The sequence below is a fragment of the Cajanus cajan genome, chromosome 5, assembly GCF_000230855.2.
Source record: "Cajanus cajan strain Asha chromosome 5, NIPB_CcT2T_4, whole genome shotgun sequence".
In the NCBI taxonomy this organism is placed as follows: domain Eukaryota; kingdom Viridiplantae; phylum Streptophyta; class Magnoliopsida; order Fabales; family Fabaceae; genus Cajanus; species Cajanus cajan.
The window spans coordinates 52,568,475-52,594,518 of NC_138521.1; the positions used below are offsets into that span (position 1 = coordinate 52,568,475).

The 26,044-nt window shown below is 33.5% G+C and overlaps 3 protein-coding genes across 4 annotated transcripts; all 3 read left to right on the plus strand.

Moving 5' to 3' along the window:
- The first annotated feature begins 11,235 nt into the window (after positions 1–11,235).
- Positions 11,236–12,867, plus strand: LOC109791217 (vacuolar protein sorting-associated protein 55 homolog). Of its 2 annotated transcripts, none has more exons than XM_020350485.3 (5): positions 11,236–11,354; positions 11,594–11,724; positions 12,187–12,226; positions 12,354–12,438; positions 12,554–12,867. In XM_020350485.3, the coding sequence occupies exons 2-5, from the start codon at positions 11,626–11,628 to the stop codon at positions 12,744–12,746; spliced, it is 417 nt and encodes a 138-aa protein (XP_020206074.1). In that variant the 5' UTR covers positions 11,236–11,354; positions 11,594–11,625; the 3' UTR covers positions 12,747–12,867. The 2 variants fall into 2 exon arrangements, with proteins under 2 accessions (XP_020206074.1, XP_020206076.1); XM_020350487.3 differs by lacking the exon at positions 11,236–11,354 and adding an exon at positions 11,401–11,483.
- Positions 12,868–13,009: 142 nt separating this feature from the next.
- On the plus strand, positions 13,010–15,596 carry LOC109791216 (putative purine permease 11). Its single transcript, XM_020350484.3, has 2 exons — positions 13,010–13,526; positions 14,289–15,596. Exons 1-2 carry the CDS (start codon positions 13,490–13,492, stop codon positions 15,416–15,418), a joined length of 1,167 nt encoding a protein of 388 aa, XP_020206073.1. The 5' UTR covers positions 13,010–13,489; the 3' UTR covers positions 15,419–15,596.
- A 4,463-nt stretch (positions 15,597–20,059) lies between these two features.
- On the plus strand, positions 20,060–23,663 carry LOC109791211 (uncharacterized). The gene is made up of 6 exons (XM_083074535.1): positions 20,060–20,081; positions 20,198–20,307; positions 20,430–20,795; positions 20,892–21,448; positions 21,653–22,866; positions 23,029–23,663. The coding sequence occupies exons 1-6, from the start codon at positions 20,060–20,062 to the stop codon at positions 23,661–23,663; spliced, it is 2,904 nt and encodes a 967-aa protein (XP_082930661.1).
- Positions 23,664–26,044: the final 2,381 nt, after the last annotated feature.

Sequence of the window (26,044 nt, forward strand, 5' to 3'; positions counted from 1 at the left end):
CACATGATATTGTTTAAATAAAAGATATTGAGAGATTATATTTAACTTCTTTCACAAGAGTTAAATTACGAGAATTACTATATACCTTGATAAATATAACTTATTTGGAACAGTTAGGTTCAAGATCAATAACATAAGTTGTTGTAATATTATATTTTAATATTTTGTAAAAAAATTATTTATTTTAATCTTTAACTAATCATTTTAAAATTTAAATGTGATTATTTTAATTCAAAAATATAATTATTATTTTAAAAACTTGTTAAATATATGTTTTCATATGATTTGATTTGAAATAATTTCTTTGTAAATAGGAAAAATTGTATAATAAAAATTAGGTATTTTAATCTTTATTATTCATTATTTTTTATTTTCATATTTTCTTATTTTGTATTCTTATTCATTATAAATAAAGGATTACATATATGGTAATACACATATTTTCTCATCACTTCTACATGATTTCAATAGTATAATAGTGTGTTTGGATGAAGAATTTTACAAATTCAAGGAATTTTAAATTCTTGGTATTTAAATTACTTTGATTTCAATTTCTATCATTCTTAAAATATTTTGTTTAGATAAGCTAATTCAAATTTCTTAAATTTTAAATTGTTAGGTTGGATATGATAATTTGATTCCATCATGGTAAAATTGATTTTAAAAATATATTTATATGTTAAGATTTTTGAATTAAATTTTATAAAAATAAATATTAGCTAATTTTTAAATATTTAATAATTTTAAAAATTAATATTAAATAATATTTCATAGTTTTAAAAATATTTTTGAATATTCAATAATTAAAAACATGAAGAGAAAAAGATAAGATAAAATATATAAGTGAAATAAGAAAAAAATTATATGAGAAAATTGAAATTCTTACTTCTTTTTGGAGAATTTGAAATCCTACTATTTCAAGGAATTTCACAAATGTTTGAATTTCAAATTTTTTATAAAGTCTTCATCCAAACAAGGTATTTCACCTCAAAGAATTTGAAATTCTTCAAACAAATCAATCACTCCATTTAAATTCTCTATCCAAAAACAATATAAAGGTTTGTTTTTTGTTCTTTTTTCTTTTAACACATGAACAATAACCGTGACCACTATGTCACTATTTATTGCTCCACCAAGCTTCCATTTGTTGCTGTGACCATCTGACCAGCAAGGCATGCCTCCAAGAAGAGGTTTACATGGATCACCTATTAGGTTTTAGAGTTTCAAGTGAGTCTTGCTTGGTTTGAAGCAATTCCATTGTTTTAACTCTACTTTACTTTAGTTTCACATGACTCGTTGTAAGGTTAATCACTCGATATTTTTCTTCAATAATCCATCTGACCTTTGCATCTACTTGGTTATTAACAATGACTTAAATGTTGATGATATTGTCATTATTAACAATGACTTAAATGGTATCCTTCGACTCAAATCTCATATTCAGAGTCAATTTCAAACAAAAGACTTAGATCTATTCAATTACTTCTTAGGAATTGAAGTTTCCCAATCCTCCACTAGCATCGCCATTTCCCAACTTCAGTATGCTTTGGACATTTTAACAAAGATTAACATGCTTGATTGTCGTTCTAGTGATACACCTATGAATCCCAATGTGAAGCTTCTTCCAAGTTAGTGGGAGTCATTGAAAGACTTTAGAAGATATCATCATTTGGTAATAGATTTAATTACCTCACTATCACTAGATAAAACATCTCATTTGTTTTCAATGTTGTTAGTTAGTTCTTAAACGTCCCTTATGATAGACGTCATTGGGATGTGGTGATCTGCATTCTTAGATGCATTAAGAATGCACCAGGTTGGAGATTATTTTATGAGGACCAGAGGCAATGTCAAGATTGTCTGCTACTCTGATATTGATTAAACAGGAGCACCATCAAAGAAGAGGTCTACCTCTAAATATTGTGTTCTTATTAGGGGAACTTGATCTCATGGAAAAGCAAGAAGAAAAAAATTATTGCTAGATCTAATGATGAAGTTGAGTATCGTGTTATGGCAACAACTACATACAAGATAACATGGCTTGGGGAACAACTAAAATTTGGAGACATTTAGGATACTAGACTAATATGTGACAATAACCCCACTCTCCATATTGTGTCAAACTCGGTCTTCAATGAACGAACTAAACACATAAAGATTGATTGTCATTTTGTGTGAGAGGAGGTCCTTTCAGATGAATTCATCACTAACTTTGACAGATTTAGTGGCTAATTGGAAAATATATTCACCAAACCCCTAAAAGGCTTCTGAGTTGATGACAAGAAATGTTATATATAATGACATACAAAAAGTATCATTATAGATATAATATCTGTAGATATAAATCTATTTGGCATATACTCATATATAATTTTAGTGTTGATTTTGAATGAAATTGAACAACATATATTGTGTGTCATTATAACTTATATATACATTTTTTAACAATATACCAACATATATTGTATCTATAGGCAAAAGTGATTTTTAGTGACAAATATTATGTAACTATAAGGTATATGTCATTTCAAGACAATTTATTTATAATAATATTAAGAAGGTTAGTTTTTTGCATTAAATTTTATTAATCCCATAATATTTTTTCCTAATTGTCCTTCTTATAAATACAAAAAAAAAAAGAAAAAAGATAGTGTAATTGAAAGACCGTACATTAAAGAAAATGATATTTTAGAGATTATATCATTAAATGACACAAAAATAATCAAGGTTTGCTTATATTTAAGAATAAAAATTATGCATTCTTTGTTGCTTATAATAGAGAACAAATGAATAATATTTTTTTGTGGAGTAGAAAATTATTGATTATATTGATAGGCTTAATTATATATATTTTTTTACTTATCTATTTATCTTTTATAAAAAAAAAATTATTACTTAATTTTTAAAATTTTGTACACTTCTTTTGTTAATTGACCATCTATTGTCATTAATTGATAATTGATATGACATATTAATTGTTGATAAGACATATTGATTATTACCATATCACATTATGTTATATGATCATATATATGTCACATTAATAATCAACATCATTGGTCAGTTAAAAAAATGATAAAATGTACAAAAATTTATAAATTATAATAAAATATGTAATTTTAAAAATTGAGTAATAAAATTTATAAAAATATAAAAGATAAGTGATAAAAAAATTTCACTATTATATACAATAATATAGATTTAAATGTTTTTCCTTAGCATAGTATATACTCTCAATTCTTTATTAAAAGAAAAAAAATAGACACATTTCTTTTACTGTTTTTATATATGAGTAAATTTTAATTATTTTTATTTTATTTATAATAATCTCTAAAATATCTCTCTTTAATACATAATTTTCGGTTCTATTACTATTGTTTAATAATTTAAAAAATATATTATAAAATTAATAAAATTTAATATAAAATTATTTTGTGTAAAATTAATTTTTTTTTATAATAAATAACATAGGAAGTACCTATTTATTATCTAACCTAAGATAGGATATCGACGATTCTTATTTGATATTGATTTGGGTAAGAACACAAGTCTATCAACCGACTGTTCTAAAACTCCTAAAATTTATTAAGAGGGATATTGTAGAATTTATCTTCTAATATAATGTATAAAATTTAATTGAGAAAATCGGTGGTGACTCCCACTAATTTAATTAAGCACCGACAAAGAATTGATATACTTAATTTGAGGGATCGAATAACTAATTCAATGAAAACATCATTTAATGCACGCATGTTATATGAACTATATAATATAATTAAAAATAATTAAACTCGCCCATAAGTATGACTTATGTTCAGTAATATATGTTAAAAAAAAACACATCACTTGTAGAAGTAGAAATATGTCTTAACGACTTAAAAAAAATTTACATCTTGGTAATATTAAAAGAGTGAGCACTATTACCTGGACACTTTAGTTTAATTTTCTCTCGCATTAAATCTTCTTTTTCGAAAAAGATTCTTAAAGTACGGTGATTTGTCGTGGAGATGTGCATACATTTATTACCGGATTAAAAAGTTTCAGAAAAAGTTGCATAGTGCCGGAGCTCCCAGCAGCAGATCTATAGTAGAAAATAAATAAGGCAAAAACCCTATTTTAGTTCTTTATATTAATTATGTTTAAATTTAGTCTTATTTTTATTTTTGATTTTAATTTGGTTCCAAATTAATTAATTAATTTATTTTATTAGATATAATAACATAATTAAAATATAATTAATAATATATATTTTATAAAATTATTAACATTTTATATATAAAAAGGATAAAACCGGAACGGCCCGTTCTGAAACCGGAACAGCCCGTTCTGCTGCACTGGTGGTGTGTTAATTTTTGCATCTGGAACGGCCCGTTTCAGTTGCAAAATTAACACACCAAAAGTGCAACCAGAACGGCCCGTTCTGGTTCAGAACGGACCGTTCTGGGTCCAGGTATTTTCAAAAAAATTATCATCCACGTGACATCCACGTATGCATCTACGTGACATCCATGTGACCAAAAGTTAACTCCGTTTAAATAATTTGGACGGAAGTCCCACATTGAAACCAATTAATTAATTTAGGACTAAATTGAAACCAATTAATTAGTTTGGGACCAAATTGAAACCAAAAATAAAAGTGAGACTAAATTGAAACAAACAATTAATATAAGAGACCAAAATAGGGTTTTAGCAAATAAATAATTATGATATCAATCTAACAACTGAATGCGAATACATTTAATATAACATTTATTTCACATAGAAAACATAAAATAATCGATTTTATTACGATTTTCATACAATAAATTTTGGATATTTATCCAATAAATATTCATATAAGGTGTAAAAAATATATAATAATTTTTACCAATATAACTAAAAAATATAAATTTTTTCATGGGATTACATATAACTCTTGTACATATATATACAATATATATTGTACATATATACAATATACATCAAATATATACTAGTGTGTACAAAATAACTATATTGTTGATCAAATGTCTCTATACAACAATATTATATAAGAGAATCTTAGAATAATGGATTTAAGCCTAATTCAACTCCACAAAATCGGCTTGTAAGGTGAGGGTTATTTTCTACTTATATACTGAGTAATTGCCTAATCTCTACACCCTCCTCACGTCCAGCACTATTGGGCTTGGTATGTAACTTATAGGTAAGGGTTATTTTCTACTTATATACTGAGTAATTGCCTAATCTCTACACCCTCCTCACGTCCAACACTATTGGGCTTGATATGTAACTTATATACTATTTAATTGGCTAATCTCTAGACCCTCCTCACGTCCAGGCTTGATACGTGGATAAATGGTAGGTGACCCTTTTTTAAGAATCAAGGATAGCTCTGATACCATCTTAGAATAGTGGATTTAAGCTTAACTCAACCCCACAAAACCGGCTTGTAAGGTGAAGGTTGTTTTCCACTTATATACTATTTAATTGTCTAATCTCTAGTCGATGGTTGACTTGAGTTTTTCCTAATAGAGAAATATACTCAAAAGTCATTAAATTCCTGCAAAGTTTTTTCAAATTCACCAATCTTTTTTGTGCTAATTTTTTTTTTAATGAAATCTCAAACCAATACATCTCCTTACTTTTATAAAGAAAAAAATAACTTTCAAAAATTAAAATCAATTTGAAATGAATAGATCATATTGACACAACACAATTTAACCATTTATAATTGTGTTAATTTGATTTGAAATTTTTATCTTCACAAATTTAACTTAATTCAACTCTTAAAATTTTGATAATAACAAGTTTAATAAAATCCAGTCCATACCGACAGATGAATACTCCAATAAGAGGCCCTTTTGTTCTTTGCCACTCATTTACAAATTCTGCATTACTTTCTTCCTGGGCCCAAATTTATCCGTATACCAAATTCAATTAATTACTTATATCCAAACCATTCCACAAGTCAAGAGACTACCGAAGGCTTTTTGACCCCAATAAATAAAAAAAAATAAAAAATACACGAAATAAATTAAAAAAAAAACAATTTACCAAAGTAGGTGATTTTTGACAGCGTGGCACCACGTGGATCAGAAAACGCAGGGGGGAGGGCGTTTTTCAGAAAAAGCCTCCCCCCATGCGCCTTGTATGGCTGACGTGGCACCTGGCACACGTGGAGAAGAAAGAGCAGGGAGGGAGGCATTTTTCAGAAGGAGCCTCCCCCCAGGCGCCATCTGTTACACGTGGCAGGTTGGAAAAGAAAGAGCAGGGGGGGTAGGCGTTTTGTAGATGGAGCCTCCCCCCCAGGCGCCACCCGTTCAGTGTCTGACACGTGGCACACCCTCCCCGATTTTGTGTTAAGAGGTGAGTCCGGGACGAGAGGCTCAAATTTATTTTTTTGAGAAAACGCTTGTACTCCCGGCGCTCTGAGAAAACGTTTGTGTTCTAAAAAATTTTATTGCACCACAAAATTATTTTCGCACGTTCTTATCCAGGTATGAGTTGTAGTTTATTTATTTAAATTTAGAATTAAATATTAAAATTAAAAATGTAATGGGTTGATTCGTTTATGGTTTCTGGGTGTGGAACGGGCCGTTCTGAAGACAGAACGGGCCGTTCTGAATGAATTTGCGTTAATGAAAAATTGAAGGGATCAGAATGACCCGTTTTGCTTTCGGAACGGGCCGTTCCAGAACCCAATTTAAGACACGTTTTGTGCAATGAGAACGGCCCGTTCTGGTTTCAGAACGGGCCGTTCTGGTTTCAGAACGGGCCGTTCTGATTGCACTGATGAAGGATTTCAATTGAAATTTTTTAATTATTATGAGGGATTCAATTAGGCATTTAGGCATTTCTAAAATTTATAAGTAATTAGTTGTTTGAGTTTAATATTTATTTTGTTTGTTTGTTTAATTATATCAGGATGTCTACACAGATGATTCATGCAGGACCTATCGACGATTCGTTATTAAGGCTTCAACCATTCCATATATCTGAGCATATGGAATGGAGCTAAAGATAGGGTTTTGAAGGTTAGGAGAGCAACACAACTAGAGTTGCGTGGTGTTGAGATTCCAACTGCTATTCAGGATCTTCTACAGAGGGCTGATTTTAATATGTTAAACAATATTAGTTACAAAATAAATTATATTTGACTAACACTACTCACCCGTTGTACATTATTTTTAGTTATATTAAGGAAGTAAGGACCACGGAAACGGTTGGGGGCAAACACGACAACCTGAAGAAAAAAAAAACAAATTCAATTCAACACATAAATAACATATAATTTAATATTATACAACAAATATTACCTGTTTCAGAACTAACACACATCCCACAACAATGTCTTTCCCATATTGTTGGTGTTGCTTAACTTTGTAATGTAAGCTTGCACCAATCGTTGCAGTTGGGTCCTGAAATAAATATTTACAATTAATTACAAAACAATTTCTTTTAATGTATAAAAAATTTACTAACCATACCTTTAAATTAATAGTATAATTTTCCTTTCCAGTTGGGGTCATAGACTCCACAAAAGCAACAACTGTTGGAACTCTTTCTAAATTGTGGTTGATATTAATCACTATTGTCACTTCTGGTAGATCTATAGTTAATAAAACAAAAAAAAATTTAACATTATTTACATCATTAATTTTACATACATGAAACTTAATATGCTAAACAAACCTCTAGATTTGACATAATGAACAGCATAGCGCCACGGGTTAGAGTTGAACACCAACATCGCAGGTCCGTTAAGATCAGACAAGAACTGTTGTGTTGACAAGGGATTTTCAGATTCCCTGTTCCTCATGGTAGCTTGGACCAAACCAGCTGGTCCAGGAATAAGACGGCCAATGTCACGTGCACTAGATGTCTCTTCGTCATTGTCATCCCCAAGTTTTGGTGTAGGGGGTGACAATGGAGACAATGGCTCCTGTTCTCTAGCTTCTTCAGCCTGTTTAGCTTCCATAACACTTTTCATTATTGATAATAATTGCTCATCTGTCAATACTTTCTCTGATGGAACAATGTTTTCTTCTTCGTCACTATCAGCGCGCAGGTACATAATCTATTCCTCTACGAGACATTCCTGATAAAATATAAAACAAAATAAATATTCCATTAATATTGTTTCAAATTCTAAAATTTAAAATATTCAGTATAATATCATAATTTTTAACATTGCAATAAATACATATATTCAATTATAAAAATCAAATTATATAACTTTTTCAATTAAAATATAAATTTTATATGGCGCACTGGAACGGCCCGTTCTGATTTCAGAACGGGCCGTTCTCATTGCAACAGTGGTGTGTTATCTATGGATCTAGAACGGGCCGTTCTGAAATCAGAACGGCCCGTTCTCATAGCGCTCATAAGATGTTCATTTTAGTTCCGGAACGGCCCGTTCTCGTTTTAGAACAGGCCGTTCCAGAACAAAAACTAACAAATCTTCAGTACAATAAGAACGGGCCGTTCTGCTTTCAGAACGCCCCGTTCGTATTGTACATAAACTTCCTTACTTTACCATCCGGAACGGCCCGTTCTGAATACGTACGTTTTCAGAACGGTCCGTTCCATGTTTAAAACTTACGTATTGACCTTTCTATTTAAAAAAAAAAAATAAATTATTACACTACTCTATTTTATCTTTGAATCACCATACAATATATTATAAAAATTAAAATTTAAAATTACAACAAATAAAATATGTTACTCACTTGCACTACCCTGAACCACCAAATAAAATATGATAGCACCTAGACCACACCAGAGGAAGTGAATTTTGTGAAACCCAACAACATGTTCTACATTTAACTATTAAAAGGGAGTGTTTGAATTTGATAGGGCCTGGGGCTGGGGCGCCACTTATTATGGTGTGTACAACGCGCCTGGGGGAGAGGCGCATTGCCACGTGTTAGCACGTAAACAGATGGATCCTGGGGGGAAGGCTCCTGCTTGAAAACGCCTCCTCCCTGCTCTTTCTTTCTCCGCGAACCACGTGTCACCACGTAAACAAACAGATGGCGCCTGGGGGAGGCTCCTTCTAAAAAACGCCTCCCCCCCTCTCTTTCTTCTCCACGTGTGCTGGGTGCCACGTCAGTCATACAAGGCGCATGGGGGGAGGCTTTTTCTGAAAAACACCCTCCCCTGCATTTTCTGATCCATGTGACGCCACGCTGTCAAAAATCACTTACTTTGATAAATTGTTTTTTTTTAAATTTATTTCATGTATTTTTTATTTTTTTTATTTATTGGGGTCAAAAAGCCGACTACCAAATCTCAAGGACTTCATTTTTCTCTTCTAAAAACATTTCATTGTCTAAGCAAGCAGATCTCGTGAATCTACAATTTTTTCAGCAGAAAAAATATGCTAAGAATTGGTCCATCTGCTATTCTCAGTCATTTCATCATTGAAATAACTTTGGAAGCAAATGGTTGCGGGGTCTCTAATGTTGTGGTAAAGGATATTTTCCACTCTCCAAAAAATGTTGTTGCTAACTGGCTATTCACCTAAACCATTACATTAGTATCACTTCTGACCTTCTAAAAAAAAATCAGAAAATTGCAATAATTCTTGTTTAAGGCAGCATTCGAACCCAACAATTTAAAATGTTTGAAAGCTTAAACATGTTTAAAAAATATATAAGTGATTTAAATAATTTTAATTTGAAATTGAATATACAAGATCTTAAGTTCGAATCTTAGTACTGTGAATATAATAATGAGGAATCAAATTTTTATTAATATATTTTAAGATTTTAAATAAAATCTTAACTTTTATTATTTGGTTTATACAGAAAGCTGAAAGATTTTAAAAACTAATTTATAATTTATCTTTATATTCTTTTAGTTATAAATTTAAAAATATCCTAATAATATTTTAAACATTGTATTAAAAATGTTTAAATTTATTTCACTTCCCTCTAAATTTCAGTAATATTATCAACCTCAAGCGTGTGATTCAGCGGTAGGGGTTGATCCATGCTTAAGCAAGGTCAGGGGTTCGAATCCTGCCTTGTGTATGCAACCGCGTTAAATTTTGGGGTCAGCTATCCTACCCTTTGAGGTGCCTCCCTCGTAACGAGGATCAGGGATAAAATTAGATGAAAGCCTTCCTTCCTTTCCCTTCCAACAACAAATTGTTATAATTTTTTTCCCCATTTTTCATATTTCTCCGACCAGATATTATGCTAGTGAGAGAAATAGATAAAAGGTCACCTTTATCAAGTTTTCTTGTTCTGACACATTTTTTTTACATTTATAAATTTGAAATCAAAAACGTTAAAAGAATTGAGTCTACTTTCTCTCAAATCAAAGAATTATTAGTAGATAAAAGTGTAAGTATCCTAGAAAATATAATAAAAAATATTAAATAATAGGTATTAACTAAGCATACTTAGAGTAAAATGTTAATCACGAATCATTACTATTAGATATTTCAAAAGCTTGTGTCTATAAGTTACTATTCGTCATTTTTATCACATTATTTCTTTTATGCGTATCTCTCTCTTTTTTCTTTTGGTAAAGTTATGCGTATCTCTCTTTGTTCCACGTTTACATTCAAATTCACATTTATACTCAAAAATAAAAAAACATATGAATATCATTTATATAACACTTACGGTTGCAGTAAAATAAAATAATTAAAAAAAACGCTTACGGGTAAGATAAAACTATATCTATCATAAATGTTAACCCAAGAATTATATAGAGGGTAAGGCTTGAAGAAAGTAAAATCAACAAACGATTTTTAATTTCTTTATTTAGTAAAGATCTACCCTTCAAGTATAATTAAGACTGACAAAACAAAATGCAGTGGTATACAAATTTCTTTCTAGGTGGGAAAAATGATAAGCATAACTCTAGTAAAAATTAAAATATCAGTTTGATCCTTTAAATATGAGAACTCAAGATTGATTTGTTTTAAAAAAAGTTTAGGCGGTTGAATCTTAATAAGGACACACGAGAATTAACGTACGCTATTCAATATCTATACACAAGAGGATTTGGAAGAGGGCATAACAATTCCTTTGGACTAAATGGTTTGAAAACAAATTTAAAGATTTGAGTATTAGGTTTAGTGTTTAGTAATAACAAACAAATTGAACGTTAACTTTCTATAAAACCACACAATTAATCTCCAAAAAATTAATAAATAAAAATGAAGATACAATTTGACGAAACTTTTACAGTTGACTACTGTCTACTAGAATCTGACTGGTAGATGCACGCACGCCGAAGCAGTAGTTGTAACTTGTTGGTATAAATAAAAGTAGTTCCAACCGTTTCAAAACCTTAGCAGCTGCAGTGCAACAAAAAATCCATAGGTTGTTGAAGCATTTAGATTTAGATTTCAGGTAACAATTTGGTGCCTTTCTATATATACATTTCTTCTTCGGTTCTTGTACTAGATTGGGTTATTTGTGCATGTGTGATTTTCCCCACAATAAATGATATAACCTATGAATGTTGTGTCTTGCATTAATGTAATGTAATTGTTAGAATTAATTGCTTCTTCATTTAGTATTTTCTTCTTATCTAATACTCTCATGGGCATAGCAGTATATGTTGTTATATTTTGGCAATTTTGCTTCAGATATTGTTCTCATGAAATGAGGTGAGTTGGAGATGGCAGAGTTTCCGGGATATTTTCGTTACTGCTTGAACACAGGGAAACTCGTCCTTTTGGCAATTTTGGTCTCTGGAGGAGTCGTCTTGCAAATTTTGGTCAGTATTTTTTTTTCCTCTTCTTAGTGGTGGTATGTGTAAATATGTGATGTCACAGGAGAAATCTGCATGTTGGGTGGCACAATGGAAGCAATCTGAGACAGGACGTGTTCAATTCCTGAATAAACCTTGTAGAAGCTAGAAGAACCACACCATTTCACTTCAAAAGGGAATTAAGATAGCATAAAGGAGAAATTATTATATGCTCCGAAATTACCAACTAATCTTTACTATGTAGTCGACTTTTATCAAATTTTTTTTATCGTAAATTGAAAATTTTGACTACTTATTACACAAAAATTGATTGAGATTGTGGACGGGTAGTGGTCTTAGACCACACAATAATTTCTCCAAAGAGAGGGTTGTGCATGGGCACTCTAATTCCCTTTTAACATATAATGTGACAAGTAATTGGCAAAAAATATTAACTGTTTACTTACTTAGATCTGTTCTACATGGCAGGCATGTGCATTGTATAATAATTGGTGGCCAATGCTAACTGGTGAGATAATCATCATTGAATTCGATTCTTCAGCATGCTATTAAATTGTTTATTTTTCATTTATGGGATTGTTACATGGCAAGAAAATCTTGTAAGTTATTTCATCTTTTTTTTAATCCTTTTGCAGCGATAACATATGTGCTTCTTCCAATGCCTTTGCTCTTCTTTGCTGGATCTGAACGTTCCTCTTTATTTTCTGAATCAGATAGCAGGTAAATCTTTAAATTTTGTGTGTTCGAATTCTCCTAGTCCAAGCTGGGGAATTGAATCATTCAATTTTTATTGTATTTTGTCTTTAATTTTGTGGTTTGATGAATGATGGAGCAGCTGGGTGAATGCAACCAAGTTCTTAACTGGGGCCTCAGCTGTCGGAAGCATTGCCATTCCAACCATATTAAAGCATTCTGGTGTTATAGGTTGGGGAGCTCTGGCCATGGAACTCTCTTCCTTCTTTGTGTTTGTATTTGCCATAATGTGCTACATACGGATGAATGATGAAGATGATTATAGTACTCTTTGAGATGGGAGCATAAGGGGGTTTTCTTCATCAGTAAAGTTGTATTTATTACCTTTGATTATAGTATACCTATAAGATGATTTAATGTTAGTTGATGATTGAGGCGTCTTCTGGTTGTGTTTGAGTTTTGATTTTCTACTATAATTTGCATCCTTTCCCTCCTAGACTCTGTTGCGCCTTCTTCCTTCACTCATGGATATGTTATGTAGAGGACTCAGAAAGGTGGGGTTCCTGCTGTGATTAAAATCTTGTACTAAATGGCACCAAACAAATAATGTTGAAAAGAGGCTATGAGACAAGATAATAATTAGAAATTATTGAAGTAGGTTAAAAAAAGTTCACGAGTAAATGGTTTTACCAATGTTAAAGACTGGGACAAACAAATTGACAATTGATTACCCACCATGAGAACACAAACGACTCTGACCCCGAATTTACGTGGCAACAACAAATTAAGAGAAAGAACATGCGGCACGCAACAGAATTTTGGTAAGAAAATACTCAAACTGTCGTGTTGCTTATGGATTTCACAATAGTAACACTTATGAGCTACAGAAAAGTCCACAACATGATCAACTTGTGAATTCAAACTTTTATTTTGTCGGCTTTAAGCTTACTTCTATGGTCTACATATAATGGAAGGAAGCGTTGTGTATCTTTATCTTTCAAAATTGGCGGCTCAATAACGCTTTGCAAGCTCCACTTCAAATCTTTGTTATCCCTATAGTTTTTATTACTTTTTTCTAATGGAGATGGTTCAAGAGCAGCAGCTACAAAATACAGGTTAGTTTCTCAATCATACTCGCTTCTTAAAAAGTAATTATTGCATTTCTTGAAAGGGAGAGGGAGGGCTGGAACCTACTTGGTTATTCTTGAAACAGAAACAGACACAAAACTAAGATAATTCTATATGATAATTCAAAATCCTCGTCCTTTTATCTCATGCATAAGAATCACTACCATGTGTAAACGGATTTAAGGTACCCCGTGTACCTTGTTAATATATCTTATCTTTGCTGTTCAAAAAAAAAAAAAAAATCATAAGAATCACTATGTTCCTCTCACTAGGATTTTATACTATGCTAGCTATTATTGCAAACGGGGTGGATGATGAGCCTCTCTTTGTTTGGTCAATTCCTCATGGGAAATGTACTTATAATTGGCAAATAATATGGTCATGTCCCATTTCAATATATAGAAGATGAAACTTGGAAAAAGTTAGAGATTGTTTGAACTCCCCATGCCTTCAGTTTTATGTACATTTTCACCGCAAAAAATTTAATGGCATGAACAGAGATATAAGGATTCAATTACGCAAAATTATAAGATTTAGTGTAAGGATTTCTAGTAACCTCTTATGTGAAAAAAACTGTCTCCAGAGTCAAGGTACTTTAATAGCATATGGAAGCTATAACTATTAGCTTCTTAGTAAATGTGAAAAACCACGTCAGGCATGTCGAGTCAAACACACTATAAACTAGTTTTTAGTTCTAATTATGTAAGATAGAAGTCATTGAACTAATCTGAGTTTAATGTTTTTCTCAGATGACAGAAAAGAACACAACTCAGACAGAAACACAATTGTCAAACAGCAACTTCAAGGTCCACGATTCAGGAAATACAAACGGTGGTTGCGTATGTCCGTCTACATAATCTTTTTTCTGGCAGGCCAATCTGCAGCTACTCTTTTGGGAGGGTTATACTATGACAAGGGTGGAAATAGCAAATGGATGGCAACATTTGTTCAATCAGCTGGATTCCCTGTAATTATTCCACTCCGTTTTTACTTCTCAACACAAACACATGCCAAATTTAATAACAATAATCTCAGCAATGATTCCTACAAAATCAAACCAAAATTTTCCACCCTTGTTTTCCTCTACCTAGCTTTTGGCCTACTTCTCACAGGGGACAACTTGATGTACTCGTATGGACTACTATATCTCCCTCTTTCCACCTATTCTCTACTATGTGCAACCCAATTAGGCTTCAATGCATTATTCTCTTTCTACTTAAATTCCCAGAAGTTTACAGCATTCATATTCAATTCTGTAGTCCTTCTCACCATATCAGCCTCCCTGCTTGCAATCAATTCAGATTCTGAGGACCAAAGGGGTCTTTCCAGAGAGAAACACATCATTGGATTCTTCTGCACCATTGGTGCATCAGCCACATTTTCCTTATTCCTCTCTCTTGTGCAGCTTTCTTTTGAGAAGGTTATAAAGAGAGAAACTTTTTCTGCTGTGTTGGACATGCAACTGTACCCTTCATTCATTGCTACATGTGCTTCTGTTGTGGGATTGTTTGCAAGTGGAGAGTGGAAAAGTTTGGACAAGGAGATGAAGGGATATGAGAAGGGAAGGGTGTCATACATAATGACTCTACTTTGGATTGCTGTGACATGGCAAATATCTTCCATTGGAATGTTAGGGTTGATTTTTGAGGTGTCTTCATTGTTTTCGAATGTGATAAGTACCTTGGCATTGCCCATTGTTCCCATCCTTGCAGTTGTGTTCTTCCATGACAAGATCAATGGGGTGAAGCTTATAGCATTGTTGTTAGCAGTGTGGGGGTTTCTGTCTTATGTGTATCAACATTATCTAGATGACAAAAAAGTCAAGGCAGATAAAAGTGATGGCATTGAGGGCCCAAAAGGTGAGGTAGAAATTTGTTGATGGGATGGACCAAATTTTGATGGTGTTATAGCAATATCTTTGAAAAATTGAGTTGATGAGACCGTGGGGAAGGGTGAATGGGTGATGTTGCTGTTGCAATTTTATGAATTGTATCTTTCTTGATATTTGAGGTTTATATATATATTCTATCAAATACCTACTATTTTTCTTTCAAAAATGATCTATAGGAACAGCAAATGTTATTCAACATCCGGTACTAGAAAGAGAGAACAAAAAATGTTAATGGGGGTGTTCAAAAAATATGAATGTTTTATTTATTTATTTTTTTCTCTTTCTTTTCATCATCATCTCATGATGAACTTTGACCTTTTTTTTTTTTTTTTTTTTTTTTTTACTATTTATGGGTGTTTTTTTTAAGTAAACAATAGAAATTTTTTATAAAAAAATTCTAAAGATGATTTAGTCGTGTTTTTTTTTTTTAAGTAAAACACTGAAATTCGTGTTTCACAAACCTAATTTGCACTTTTTATATATAAAAAAATTGAAGTCAGGTTTTTTAAAATGATTTATTTTATTTTTATTTTTATTTTACGTAAAAATATTATTTTATGTAAAAAAGAGAAAAAAGTTAAGCAAAGACCAGTAATGTAAAACACAACTTTGTTATATTATTGATATATATATATATATATATAAAAGAAAATTGTGCATATAAAAAAAGACTTTTATATACAGTGTGTTTGTATTTACGTTTCAGACGTGAAAATCCACGTTTAACGTGGAAGCTAATATTATTAGCTTCCACGTTAAACGTGGATTTTCACGTCCGAAACGTGAATACAAACACACCAATAAACAGAAGTAAAAATCACGTTTGAAAACACTTCAAATGAAAGTCGTGTTCAAACACTACTTACTCATTCTATTTTTTTTTAAACCTACTTATTTTCAAAACTTTTTGAAAAAAAAAAATTAACTCTTTAAAATAAAAAAAAAGCCTCACATTTTTTTGGACATGAAGCTAAATTTCGTTGGTAAACCTTTATTAATTTTCAGTTCAACAAATAAATTCTTTAAGCTAAACTGGACGTTATTGAATTTCAGCTCACTATTAAATATATATATATAGCGGTGTCTAGTCTAAATATTTTTAACATGACATTCTCTCTTTATCCAATAATTTTTTTTTTGTGTAATTTCCTATTTATTATTTTAAGGATAAAATAAGTCTCACATTTTTTTTTCTCTTTTTCATTCTCTATGTATTGAATAGAGTTTGTCCACCAAACTTTTCTCATATTCTAGCACAACTTGATTGTTTTCTCTTTCTTTTAGGCAAACATACTTTTAGGCCTTTTTATTTAAGTCAAAACTAATAACATTATTTTAGCCACGCGATCAAGTCGCACTGTTCTACTGTTTTTCTTTAATTTACATATAAGGATCATGAGTGTTGCATTGTTCTGATATTTTTGCTTAATTTACAGTCTACTAAATTAGCAAAAGTAAAAGAAATAAAACAGAAGGGAAAGGGATTCTTATTTGAAATGGAATAACAAGAATTTTTATATAACTAATTCAAGAATGTTTTGAGCTGAATTTGGTTGAAATTTATAAATTATTAAGAGTCAACATCTACAATAGTAAAAAAGGAAATAATAAATACTTTAAGTTCATTCTTTTTTTATATTTTAAAGAAATCAAAACGAATTTATATTGAACATTTTTTAATTGACACATGAATCAGTTTTCCGGTTATTTGATTGAAAATTTTGAGGTCAGTTCTACATATTATTTAGACTGGACACCATACTGGTTCGTTGATTTTTCAGTCCGTTTGGTCGATCCAATTTTCGAACACTTGATAAAAACAAAATTTTATGTAAAATTATTAATTATGTAATAGTTAGTGTAATTTATAATCAAGTAATTTGATCTCTTCTTATACGTATGCATACATATATATATATAATTTCTATTTGTAAAAATATTTACTTTATATGAGTGACTCATGATTTTATTGTTTAACTTTTATAAAAAATAAAAAAAAAATGCTCAATCATGCTTATTTATTGATTTATTTTAATAAACATATTTATTTATTAGTTTAAATATCAAATATGTATTAATAAATTGTTAGTTTAAATAGTTAGTTTAAGTCATATTAGGTCTTTTTAAACAAGATTTCGAATTCATGTGATTAAAAAATAAGATTTCACTAAAATTAACAAATGAGATTTTTTAACAAAAATTAGTTATCAATAAAATTAATAAGTACTGCATAATAGATAAATATAGATAATAGATTTGATAAGTTATTATATTTCTTAATTATTAGGAATTAGCTGTTATCTTATTTTTTCCTATTTTCTAGGAATCAATTTTGTATCTCAGGCTTTGCTGTGCTTATTTATACACTTGTAATTGATGTTAATAAGATGCAAAACCCTTTTAACTTGCCTATTATTTCGTTATTTTCTGATAATGGTGGTGAACGTATAAAATTGAAGTCATTCCTTTCAACACATGGAATCTCTCAAGAACATGGGAGTGCGGAGGAAGTGGCATGGTGACCAGGGCAGGGAGGCGTACGAGGAGGGTCTTGCTAGCTTCTTCTTCACAAGGTTTCCGATCGGGTTCAAGGAAGTGGAACAAAATTTTCCAAAAATATGGAAGCGTTAAAGAGGTTTTCGTAGCCCAACGGAAGAACAAATGGGGAAGGGAATATGGCTTCGTGAGGTTTGCGGGTGTCACGGATGCCATGGCGTTGGCAGATCAGCTGGATAAGATCGTCATAGGCAATAATAAAATGCATGTCAATATACCCAAATACCGGCGGGGAATGGAGAAGAACAGAGCATAAGGCTAAGACTGAAAGAAATGGAGGTAAGCAAAGACACTACAAACCAAACTTCGTGAGCAACGGGAAGACATATGCACAGGTGTTAAAACAAAATGGTGGGAGGAACCAAGTATGGAAGGAAGTCAGAGATGGAGGCGTGGAAAAGGACGACGAACAGTGGAAGGGGTACGATGTCAAAGTAGAAGAGAAAAATAACGTGTGGCTAGAAAGTAGTTGGGTGGGGAGGATGCTCGACCTGTCCCTATTTGACAAGATACAAGAGACGGTTGTTCCATATGAGTCACGAGATATAAAGTTAAGGTATTTAGGGGATGACTTGGTACTTATAACAGGCTTAGATGAAGAAACGATTAAGGAGAGGTTACATGAAGAAGATGGTTGCCTATCTATGCTGCACTCTATTCAAAAGTGGAGCCCGGATGTAGCTGTAGGAAATAGAATGGTCTGGGTTCGTTGCTATGGAGTTCCACTCCAAACATGGGGAGTGGAGGTTTTTTCAAAGATTGTGAGTATACATGGGTCCTTCATTAAATTGGATGATGACACAAGCAACTTCCATAGGCTGGACTATGCTCGGATCCTTATTCAATCATCAGACTCAAAGCCAATCCATTTTAGCGACACTATGCGTGTAAATGGGCATATACGTCGTGTCTCCATCATTGAAGAATTTGGTGCGCAGGTAGCTACGTGTCATTGTTGGAAATGGGATTCAAGTGAGTTCAGCATGTCTCAAGGAAGTGACTCAGGGGGTGATAGATGGTCCTTTGAATCGGGATGGTCTAGAAATATGAACGAGATGGGCGACGAAGCATCTCAGGAGGTTACTCAGTTCAAGGCAGAGATGGTAGGGGAACCGGTGGAGAATTTTTCAAACTTTGACACGTCGTGTAAAGACCGTCAGTCCAACAGCAAAGCTGACCTATTAGATGGGACAAAAGATAGCCAAAAGTTGACAAGCACGAAACTGAAAAGTATAAGGGACGAAAAGGATGGAGCAGTGGCTGCGGAGTTGGTAAATGCAGAATGCAATAATGGCTCTGACATAAGGATTAACATACAAAATACTGGGGAAAGTGATGGGCAACTAGATGCTGATGGGCTAGCTACTAAAACGACTGAGTGTGGGCCTATAGTTTGCAGGCCTTCTATGGACCAAGCGGTGGGAATGAGCCTCCAACAAATAGTGGCCATGGAGACGAGTCCAAAAAATATTGATCCACATCAGGAACACCTCTCGCAGCCAGGCAATGAAGAATGCTGCATTAATTCATCCCCAACGAAGATGGGCCTCACACCTCTTGAACTTGACCATCGGCCACTAAATGGCCACGTTTCTCCACTCGACGTGGTTAGCCAAGGTGGTGCAAATATTCCACAGATGACCGATATGAGGCAGCCATTCATAAGAGTAAATCCTATAGGTACTACAATGCATTATGCAGGTGGAAGAAACAAGGCCGTGCAGAAAGAAGGGGGTAGCACCTCTGCAGTGGCTATGCGAAAGAAAGGAAAGGAAAAACCACTTACTATCTCGCTTAGTAATACGCTTTCTGACTCAAACTTTGTTAACTGCAATGCTATTTTTTGGCTGAAAAGAGATGCAACTGAAGCCCACAAACTATGGGAACTAGGGAAATTTTTGGGGGTAGCATGTGAAGGAATGGAAGCAGAGGCAATTGAAAAGGTTAGGATGATGGAATTTCGTGACCAAAAAGAAAAGCAAAGATCAAATGGGGCATTTGGGAAGGGTCAAGTACAATGTGATCAATGAGAATAATGTCCTACAACATAAGAGGTTTGGGAGCCAAGATCAAATGGCGATATATAAGAAAGTTGGTGTGTAGGGAGAAAGTTCAGGTACTGTGTCTACAGGAAACGCAAAAAATTATGTCAAACTTTGTGGGGAGATACCAATGTTGAATCAGCTGCAATTCCTGCTATCAACTTGGCAGGAGGGTTATTATGCTTGTGGAACAACGAATGCTTGGAGGTAACTAATACTTTTATGGGACCTGGTTATTTAGGTTTGGAAGGAATCTGGAAGCAGGATGGGCATCGCATAGTAATAGTGAATGTGTATGCTCCATGTGGATTAACATAAAAACGAGAGCTATGGGGACAACTAAAACACAAGAAAGATCAAAGTACTATAGATAATTGGTGTGTTTTGGGTGACTTTAACAGTGTAAGACGTTAAGGCAAGGTATTGCAGCTGGAGATCATGGGGCTGTGGACAGAGAGGAGTTCAACTCTTTCATCTTAGATATGGAGCTTGAAGACATACAAGTAGTGGGAAGGAAGTTTACTTGGTATAGGCCTAATGGAATGGCTCGAAGCAAACTGGATAGGTTCCTCATCTCTAATGGTTGGGCGACAGCATGGCCAGGAAGTACACAATTCATCTTATCAAGGAATGTGTCAGATCATTGCCCTATCCTATTGAAAGTTGCTAATTTGGAGTGGGGACCTAAACCGTTCAGATCATTGGATTGCTGGTTCCAAGATAAGAATTTCATGGAATTTGTTCGGAAGGCTTGGTCGGAGATACATGTACAAGGGACAGGGGCATTTATTTTAAAAGAAAAACTCAAAGGACTGAAAGGGAAGTTGAAACAGTGACACAGGGATAACTTTGGAAATATTCAGAAGCAGCTGAGCCAGGTGGAGGCCTCCTTAGATGAGATAGATAAGAAAGCAGATGATAGAGAGCTGCAAGATGCAGAGAGAACCGAGAGAGTACTATTGCAAGAAAAGTTCTGGAGTCTAGCAAAGCGAAATGAATCCATCCTCAGACAACAATCAAGAGTCAAGTGGATGGCAGAAGGAGACTGTAACTCAAAGTATTTCCACTCGATAGTCAATTGGAGGAGGAAACAGAATATGATTAGTGGATTGAAAATTGCAGGTGCATGGGTGGAGGACCCACAACAAGTTAAAGAAGAAGTGAGGAACTACTTTAAAGATCGATTCTCGGAAGGAGGTTGGAGAAGACCAAAAATAGACGGTGATGTCTTTAATCAAATAACAGAGGCGGATAATGATGATCTAGTAAAAGTCTTTCAGGAGTCAGAGATAAAGGAAGCAGTGTGGGAGTGTAATGGAAGTAAAAGTCCTGGCCCAGATGGATTCAATTTTAAGTTTATCAAACAATGTTGGGACATCTTGAAGGAGGATATCATCAGATTTATTAATGAATTTCATACGTTTGGGAGACTTCCGAGAGGGTTAAACCCGTCCTTCATTGCACTTGTGCCAAAAAAAGTGGACCCCCAACAACTGAGTGAGTAGAGACCTATCTCGCTCATTGGCTGCATGTATAAGATTCTGGCTAAATTGCTTGCAAAACGTCTAAAAAAGGTTCTCCCAAAAGTAATAGATCCAGCTTAGTCAGCCTTTGTTGAAAATAGGAATCTTCTCCATGGGGTGGTCGTACTTAATGAAATTGTGGATGAGGTTAGAAGGCAAAAGAAGTCATGCTTAATATTCAAAGCAGATTTTGAAAAAGCATATGACTCTGTGAGCTGGGAGTACTTGAAATACATGATGCAGAGGCTTGGTTTTTGCGATAAGTGGATAAGCTGGATATTGGAGTGCCTCCACACAAGCACCGTGTCTATTTTAGTTAATGGGAGTCCTACAGAAGAGTTTATTCCACAGAGAGGTCTCAGGCAGGGTGACCCACTAGCACCGTTCCTGTTCACTATCGTGGCTGAAGGCCTTACAGGGCTCATGAGGATGGCAACTTCTAAAGGTAAATTTGCTGGGTATCAAGTCAGGGAGAAAAAGGTGCCAGTCAGCTTATTACAGTATGCAGATGACACAATTTTTATCGGAGAGGCAACCATGGAAAATGTAATTACAGTCAAGTGCCTCATGAGGAGTTTTGAATTGACATCAGGACTCAAAGTCAACTTTCACAAAAGCAGTGTAGGCATTTTAGGTGTGAACAACAGTCTTACAGAAAGGTATGCAGACTTGCTAAATTGCAAATCACTCCACTTTCCATTCTCATACTTGGGTCTGCCAATCGGGGCCTCAGCTAGGAGTTCAATTACATGGAAACCGGTACTGCAGAAGATTAAAGATAAGCTTGCCAATTGGAAACACAGGTTCGTATCTATGGCTGGGAGAGTCTGTTTGATTAACTCAGTGCTATCAGCTATCCCCCTCTATTACTTGTCTTTCCTTAGGATGCCAGCATTAGTACATAAAAAGTTGATAGCTATTCAAAGGCGATTTCTTTGGGGCATGGACGAAGGGACAAAGAAAATCTGCTGGGTAAAGTGGGAAACGATCACGTCTCCAAAAAGTCTAGGAGGGTTGGGGATAAAGGACATGAAATGTTTCAATGCCTCTCTACTTGCAAAGTGGCGATGGAACTTATTCTATCAAAAAGATACCTTGTGGAGTCGCATCCTTGACTCAAAATATGGTGGCCATGGTAGCTTGGGAGGGGGACAACGAGGTCGACAACATAGATTCTGGTCTGAGTGGTGGAGGGATCTACAGAAATGTTGTGGAAGTCATGAGCAGTCACAATGGTTTGATAAAATTAAGAGGTGGAAAATTGGGAATGGGGGTGAAATTAACTTCTGGGAGGATGTGGGGATAGGAGAAGAAAGTTTGTTGCAAAAGGTTCGGGTGTATGTCAACTCAAAGCAAAAAAGTTATAAGCTGGCTGACATGGGCTGCTGGGAGGGAGATGATTGGCACTGGCAATTCCAATGGAGAAGAAACTAGCTAGAGAGAGATCAAGAGCAATGGACATTCTTTCAACATGCAGTCTCCACAGTGGCCTTGCAAAAACATGCTAAGGATAGATGGGTGTGGCCTATTGATAAGTCAGGATGCTTCTCGGTCAGCTCTACCTACAAGGCATTACATGATCTCAAGTACAATGGTCAGGTGGACGACTTATTGGCTCACATTTGGCATATGAAAATCCCACCTAAAGCTGTGATCTTGCAATGGCGTCTGCTACATAATGCTCTTCCTTCGGTTGATAATCTTCTAAGAAGAGGCATCGTCTTGCCTCCTCTAGACTCAATGTGTGTGATGTGCAATGAGCAACCAGAGACATTACCGCATTTCTTTTTCAGCTGCTCAATTGCTGACCAATTGTGGAAGTACTATTTTTCTTGGGCTTCTATCAGCACAGTCCAGCCTCAAACAATGAGGCTACATTATTGTCAGTACCCACAACTATGTTTTGGTCTTCTCCAAATGAAGGGTTGGGATATTGTTAGGAGTGCTGTTGTATGGTGTATTTGGAATGGGCGAAACAACAAGATTTTCAGAAGAAGGGTGACTGCGCTAGAGGAATTGAAAGCCAACTTACACCTTACTGTGTGGTTGTGGCTGAAGCTTAATGACCTCATGGACTTTACCTTTGATCAATGGATAGCGTGTCTATCCTAATGCTGGCAAAATGGGTGGAGAAGTCAAGTCTGAGATTTGATATGGTGGCTAGACGTACCTACCGGGCTACATGTGCTCTCTATTGGGATAAACTATACCTAAATATGTAGACCTTCTTGATTGCTGCCTAGTTTTGCTCATAAACTAACTATACCTTACCTTGTTTTTCATTGTAATTGTGGGTTTGTGGCACCCCTAGTGCCACATATTCAATATATTATTGGCTTTTTCGAAGAAAAACACATGGAATCTCTCATCCCGTCACATGCAAACAGCTTAAAGAAGACATGGACACATTGTTGTAACAGGCCACACTCTTCTCCATCATGCAAAATTACCCACTAATCTTTGGAGCTGTCTTTCTCACTGCCACACTCCCAATCTCAACACGTCCTCTCTTCAACCACACTACACAAAGTCGCTCCCTCCCTTATATCTTCATAGGATACTCTCTCCCACAACACGCATTTTTGTGTTAAGAACCCAACTCAAACCGTATCTACAACTCAAGGCATGTCAACTTCATTGAAACCCTAAACCAACAAAATAAGCCTACCTCACCCGCTCACCTCCAGTTAACACAACATGGCATACCATCATATCAACAAGTACCTCAAGTCCACTCCCTCTAGTGCAACAACTCTCCAACACCACAACTCAATTCCAACAATGAATCAGCTGCCCTGGATCTTGCGCTAGTGCCCAATCAGACTTCAAACAACCTTAATGCAACAATAGGTAATGATTTCTTCACTATACCATCCTATATACTTTACTACCTATTATAACCTCTCTTGTAGTCATTCGATGATCACTAGATCTCAAAGCAATATTTTCAAACCAAAGAAAATATTTGCTGCCACCAAACATGTATATATTCCAGAAAAATCTTGAACCTTTAATTGTGACTCAAGCCCTCAAAATATATCCTCATTTGTGAAAGGTCTGTTCAAAATAGTTTGATGCCTTGCTACACAATGGAACTTGGTCACTAGTTCCAAGAAATGATACTAAAAATTTGGTGGGTTGCAAGTGGTTGTTTCGTATAAAACAAAATCCTGATGGTAGCATTACTCGGTACAAAGCCAAACTGGTTGCAAAAGGATTCACTCAAACCCCAGGACTTGATTTTAAAGAGTTGTTAAACCTTAAACTGTTAAAGTTGTTCTCACTATTGCACTTGCTCGTGGTTGCTCCATGCACTAACTAGATGTTAATAACGCGTTTCTTCAAGGACACCTAATTGAGGACGTTTACATGCAACAATCTCCTGGTTTTGTCCACAAAGAACATCTAGATTATGTTTGTAATTAAGTTGATCCAAGAAGGCCATTTACAAAATCTTTGAAAGAACACATAAATAACTTATTTGTACTTATCTTATTTTATAAGTATCTATAAAAATATATAGTTAAATTTATAAAATATTATATGAGTATCTCATGAGATATGTTTTAAATTTATTTTGATAAACCGATTAATATAACTTATTACTTAGTCTATGTTAGAATTTACTAAGAAATATCTAAGTTTGAATCTTGTCCCGATATAAATAACTTTAATTTTTATTTTATTTTTCATTCTTTCACTAAAAAATTAGTTTTATACATTTTTTTCATTATTCTTTCCAAATATTTTTGTTTCTCCATTTAAAAGTTTTTTGTTCTTCTTTATATTTTTTTTTCTCTTTTCCATGTTTTTTAATCTTTCCCCCCATATCTACATTTCCCGATTATAAAAAAAAAAAAAACACTCACAACTTTTTTACTCTTCTCTAAAACTAAATAGCACATTGGAATAGTTTTGTTGTTAATATTTATATAATAATTTTTTAATCATGATTTTATACAATATATATAATTTATTTTTAATTTTTAAAATTTAGGGTTTTTAATTTTTAATCATGGTTAATATAGAATTGATTTTTAAAATTTTGACCTTGTAATTTTTTTTTTTGTTTTTCATCCTTCTAAAATTTGTAAACATTATTTTTGGTCTTGGTAAAATAAATAAATCATGTGTAAAATATTTTTCTTTAATTTTTATATCTTCAAAATTTAAAGTTACTATTTTTTTGTCTCTAATAGTTATTTTAAGGTAGATGAATAAATAATAATTATTTTAAAAAGATTTATACGAATTTTTAGAGATTTCAAACACTGACATGATATCACTAGTAATTTCATGTAACATCTTGGACATTCACTTACTCTTACTCTTTTAAAAAACATAGAGATTAAAAACTATAGTTTCAATTTAGTGGGATGAAAACCAAAGAGGTATTTTTATAGGGACTAAAATAAAAAAATCAACTAATTTTGTAGGACTATAAATGTTTTTAAGTCTTTTTATTGTTTTATTTTCAATCAAAATTTAATCTA